General features: G+C 41.3%; 1 protein-coding gene across 1 annotated transcript; it reads left to right on the top strand.

Moving 5' to 3' along the window:
- serpinh1a (serpin peptidase inhibitor, clade H (heat shock protein 47), member 1a) lies at positions 1-5,549 on the top strand. Its single transcript, XM_080508568.1, has 5 exons — positions 1-138; positions 2,296-2,923; positions 3,674-3,772; positions 4,819-5,051; positions 5,152-5,549. Exons 2-5 carry the CDS (start codon positions 2,311-2,313, stop codon positions 5,452-5,454), a joined length of 1,248 nt encoding a protein of 415 aa, XP_080364694.1. The 5' UTR covers positions 1-138; positions 2,296-2,310; the 3' UTR covers positions 5,455-5,549.

Below are 5,549 nucleotides of genomic sequence, written 5' to 3'. Positions count from 1 at the left end.
TAGAATTCCAGAGCACAGCCCTTCAAGCGGCGAGACCAGAACTTCTCCTCCCCGCCGATCGGACACCTCAACCTCACAATCTATATGTGAGCAGCTTGAAGGCCGAAAGCCCCTGAATTATTTAAAGCACCGGGCAAGGTAAGATAAAAGTGTTTGGAGCAGGAGGAGGGAAGGGAGGGAAGGGAGGGAGGGGGGGGGTCCTCTCTCCTGGTGGGAAATGCCCAGGCATGCAAGAGGAGGCCGGGCTTCAGGCTCAGCAGATCGTCCCTGCAGGGCTTCGACTTCTTTAAAGTGTTTAAACAGTTTGAAAACTTGTCTTTAATCCAAAGTGGAACCGAAAGTAGAACAGTTGGAGCGCGACGGAGGGACGAAACCGTTGATTCACATTCTGCTGCCCTGCAGAGACGTGAAGCGATGCAGAAGGTATTATTATTAGAGCAAACAAAATAACACTGGCAACAGTACCGGGCGCTCGAATCGGATCGTCTTCTGACACTTAAAGGAGAAGAAAAGTGGTTTTCAATGCTGAAACGCTTCTAGATCTTTATTTGGTCGTGGGCTTGTTCATTCATTCGGTCCTGAAACCCACAAAAGGAGGCATGTTTGTGAAATCTCAGACCAGAAACCTCCTTGTGGATTCTTTTTTGCACGCAGGAGACTGATAAGGCTTTACATTATCTGGTCGACTTCATGGTTCAGCTGATGATATGTCACATTTCACATCGGTACGAATTCCTCAGTGCATGTCTGAACACAAATCAGAACAAAAGCAGCTTCTTTTTTTTTTTTTCCTTTCCCTCTTTCATACTTGATGCACAGTTTCCTCTCCTTGCAACACATCCGCTCTTCATACGTGGACCAGAGTAAGAGCTGGTCTCTGGGCGGAGGCGTAAAACCACGTGGGCGATTTTTCCCACATCATGAGGAACCAATCAGCAACGGCCTGAACCGATTCCTCTATAAGACGCTTCTAAATTGTTTGCATTGCCAAGTCATGAAGAAGAGAGATTTCGCTGACCACTGTTTTGGCTCGGGAGATTCCCGCAGCTGCCGACGTGGCTCTTATGTAATTCTTGCCTTGAGGGCCGATGGAGGAGACGTTCTTTATGAGGCCCCGGCTGCTTTTAGCCTCGGAAACTTCAGTGGAAAAAACGGAATATGCCACAGTGTGGGTTAATTTAATTTAATTTAATTTGTATTTGTTTTACTTAATTTTATTTTATTTTATTTTATTAATAATTTTTTTAAATTCATTTATTAAATTTTTTTGATTTTATTGAATTTTAACTTCACAAAATATCTCAAGTTTAAGTCTGTGGATTCCAAAAATGTTCCACCGATCTATGATTTGCTAAATCACAACACTTACCTGCTTCTGTTCGACTGGAGTTTCTCATTAAATTAAATTAAATTAAATTGAATTGAATTGAATTGAATTGAATTGTTATTGTTTTACTTTATTTTATTTTATTTTATTAATAAAACATTTTTATTCATTTATTTTATTTTATTTTTTATTTTATTTAATTTTAACTTCACAAAATAACTCAAGTTTAAGTCTGTGGATTCCCAAAATTTTCCTCCGATCTATGATTTGCTAAATCACAATAGTTACCTGCTTCTGTTCGACTGGAGTTTCAAATTTAATTTGATTTAATTTGATTTAATTTTATTAAATTTTATTTAATTAAATTTAATTAAATTTTATTACATTTTATTAAATTTTATTAGATTTGTATTTGTTTTCCTTTATTTTATTTTATTAATGAAAAAAATTTATTCATTTATTTTTTTATTTAATTTTAACTTCACAAAATAACTCAAGTTTAAGTCTGTGGATTCCCAAAATTTTCCTCCGATCTATGATTTGCTAAATCACAACAGTTACCTGCTTCTGTTCGACTGGAGTTTCAAATTTAATTTAATTTTATTTAATTTTATTTAATTTTATTTAATTTTATTTAATTTTATTTAATTTTATTTAATTTTATTTAATTGTATTTAATTGTATTTAATTGTATTTAATTTGATTTGATTTTATTTAATTTTATTTAATTTTATTTAATTAAATTTTATTAGATTTTTATTTGTTTTACTTTATTTTATTTTATTAATAAAAAAAAATTTATTCATTTATTTATTTTTTATTTTATTTTATTTTAACTTCACAAAATAGCTCAAGTTTAAGTCTGTGGATTCCAAAAATGTTCCTCCGATCTATGATTTGCTAAATCACAACCGTTACCTGCTTCTGTTCGACTGGAGTTTCACGTTTGTTTGCTTCATCCGCCGCAGCCGACGTTCGTGTCCATGCCTCTCCTCGCCATGTGGGTAACAAACCTGGCGGCCCTGCTCCTCCTGGCCCCGGCGGCCTCGGCGGCCACCGCGGCGTCGCCCGACAAAGTCCTGAGCGCCCACGCCGCCGCCCTCGCCGACAACAGCGCCACCCTGGCGTTCGCCCTCTACCAGAACGTGGCCAAGGCGAAGGGCGTGGAGAACATCGTCATCTCCCCCGTGGTGGTGGCCTCCTCCCTGGGCCTGGTGGCGCTCGGCGGCAAGGCGTCCACCGCCGCCCAGGTGAAGACCCTCCTGAACGCGGCGAAGGTGAAGGACGAGCAGCTGCACTCGGGCCTGGAGGAGCTGCTGGCGGAGGTGAGCGACCCGGCGGAGCGCAACGTCACCTGGAAGATCGGCAGCCGCCTGTACGGGCCCAGCTCCGTCAAGTTCGCCGACGGCTTCGTCAAGAGCAGCAAGAAGCACTACGGGTGCGACCAGTCCAAGGTCAACTTCAAGGACAAGAAGAGCGCCGTCAACGCCATCAACGAGTGGGCGGCCAAGTCCACCGGCGGGAAGCTGCCCGAGGTCACCAAGGACGTGGCGAAGACCGACGGCGCCATGATCGTCAACGCCATGTTTTTCAAACGTGAGTGTCTGGATCACTGGGGTGGCCACACTTTTTCAGCCTGCGAGCTACTTTATAAAACGACCAAGTCAAAGTGATCCACCCACTACAAAAATGCAAAACATATATTTATTTTCAAACATATTGAGGATTCTTTATATGTACAATGTACAATGATGTACCTTGCAAAACCATATGAGCCAATATTGTGCAACACGACATAATTAACTATGAACATTTCTTGTAATTACCTGAGTTTACTTTGATGTTACTTTGATCTTTGGTATCGTGACGGTCGACTGGCCGACGAGACAAACGCACTTCGAAAATGACATTGTGAAAAAAAAGTCCACCTCCCATTCTTCGTGAAAGTGACACGTCTTCGTCTTCTCACTTGGTCCAGCTCCCCCACTCATTTTTTGGGGGGGGCTTCAAATTTGTGGTAACTCGCTTGACTAGCTTGTTAGCTTCGCCACACTTAGCGTCGTTGTTTGCGCGTGTGCGCTGACCTGAAGGTCAGAGAAATGCAGCCGTCATCTGATACTCGTAATTCGGAAAGGTAAATTAGTATCATCACACCAGCGTCTAATTTTTTTTCTCTAATGTCATGCGATCTACAATTACGACCTTTGCGATCGACTGGTAGATCGCGATCGACGTATTGAGCAGCCCTGGTCTGGATCTTTGGACTCGGCGGGGGGGGGGGGGGGGATTGGGAGTTGTACGGTTTCCGTGACTACGTCCATGGATAACGATGCGTTTTCCTCACAGCCCACTGGGACGAGCGCTTCCATCATAAGATGGTGGACAAGCGGGGATTCATGGTGTCCCGGAGCTTCACCGTCTCCGTGGAGATGATGCATCGCACCGGTGAGTGGCCTCGTCCGTCTCAGACATTCTAACACGCCGCAACGTGACAATCTAATAGTTGTTTAGGGTTGGGTTTTTTTGGTAGCTATTAATAAACGCCAGTTTGTTAAAAAACTAAAAACTCCATAACTTCATTGTCCATTTTGATGTTTTATTCAATAATGAGCTGATAAACTGGTTGGAATCCATCAATAATTTCACTTTTAACTATTTCTTTTTTATTACAATCATAGTTGTACTGAATGGATTGGTTTTTCATGCTCTTTTAAAGATTGTATTGAACACTGAATGGCATATATGTAAAATCCTATTAGGTAGATGTTCTGCATTGTAGTTTATTTTATTCAAGTCCAGAATTTTCATATTTGACTGAAATTTTTTTCAAGCTAAACCCATGAAATATTAACACACCCCCTCTGCAGCACTATAATTTAAAAACTAAATTTGAATACATCCATACATACAGGATATTACTTTATATTACTGAATTGTAAAGTACAGACTTTATTAATGAAATGAAATGAAATTGTATTTAATTTTGTAAAATTTTATTTAAATGAACAGTATTTTATTCTACTTGATTTAAATTAATAATATTTTATTGATATTACTTTATATTACTGAATTTTAAAGTGCAGACTTTATTAATTAAATTAAATTAAATTAAATTAAATTTAATTTTGTTACATTTTGTTTAGATGAATAGTATTTTATTCTACTTTATTTAAATTAATAATATTTAATTTAATTTAAATGAATAGTATTTTATTCTATTTTTATTTAAATTAATCATATTTAATTTTATTTAAAATAATAATATTTTATTTTATTTTATTTTATTTAAATAAATAATGTTAGTAATATTCTCGTGTGTCCAAATCATGATCTCACAAGTCCTTGTCCCACAAGTGATCATAATTGGATCAGGAGTCGGACGGATGGAGGTTTTTGACTCTTGCAGTTGGCCGTTCGGGTCCCAACTCACCCTGTCCTTGTGTCAAACGTGTTTGCGTTGTCCTCTCACGATTTCACGTTCGTCTCCTCAGGGATTTACGGTTTCCACGACGACGCAACCAACAAGCTGTACGTCCTCAGCATGCCGCTGGCCCACAAGAAGTCCACGATGGTGTTCCTGATGCCCTACAGCGTGGAGCCTCTGGAGAGGCTGGAGAAGCTGCTGACCAAGAAGCAGCTGGGCACGTGGATGGGGAAGCTCCAGCAGAAAGCCGTGGCCGTGTCTCTGCCCAAAGTCAGCATGGAAGTCAGCCACGACCTGCAGGTGAAGACGCGGAAGCAAAGTGCACTTTTTTTTTTCTTGGCTGGCTTTTCAAAACGTCCCGATTCCACTCTTGTCTGTTTTTTTTTTGCTCCCCATTCAGAAAAACCTCCAGGCGCTGGGTCTGACCGAGGCCGTGGACAAGTCCAAAGCCGACCTGTCCAACATCTCTGGGAAGAAGGACCTCTACCTGTCCGGCGTCTTCCACGCCTCCGCCCTGGAGTGGGACACCGCCGGGAACGAGATGGACACCAGCGTCTTCGGCACCGACAAGCTGAAGGACCCCAAGCTGTTCTACGCCGACCACCCCTTCGTCTTCCTGGTGAAGGACCAGAAGACCAGCTCCATCCTCTTCATCGGCAGGATGGTCCGGCCCAAGGGCGAGAAGATGAGGGACGAACTGTGAGCTCGCCGAGAACCAAGGACGTGTCGGGGAAGATGTCTAGCTGTGTGTGAGTGTAGATCCTCTACTGCAGATTGTTTAAAGAGCACATGCATTCC

This window comes from Blennius ocellaris (assembly GCF_963422515.1).
Source record: "Blennius ocellaris genome assembly, chromosome: 14".
Taxonomy (NCBI): Eukaryota; Metazoa; Chordata; class Actinopteri; order Blenniiformes; family Blenniidae; genus Blennius; species Blennius ocellaris.
Note: the sequence above shows the minus strand (reverse complement) of the source record. Positions and strands in the feature narration are given on the sequence as shown.

What these genes read in the sequence shown, in the direction of transcription:
- serpinh1a (XM_080508568.1), top strand. Translation starts at nt 2,311, where the DNA reads ATGCCTCTCCTCGCCATGTGGGTAACAAACCTGGCGGCCCTGCTCCTC. An exon ending in CAACGCCATGTTTTTCAAAC is followed by an intron (nt 2,924 to 3,673) that starts GTGAGTGTCTGG and finishes TTTTCCTCACAG; the next exon opens with CCCACTGGGACGAGCGCTTC. An exon ending in GGAGATGATGCATCGCACCG is followed by an intron (nt 3,773 to 4,818) that starts GTGAGTGGCCTC and finishes TCGTCTCCTCAG; the next exon opens with GGATTTACGGTTTCCACGAC.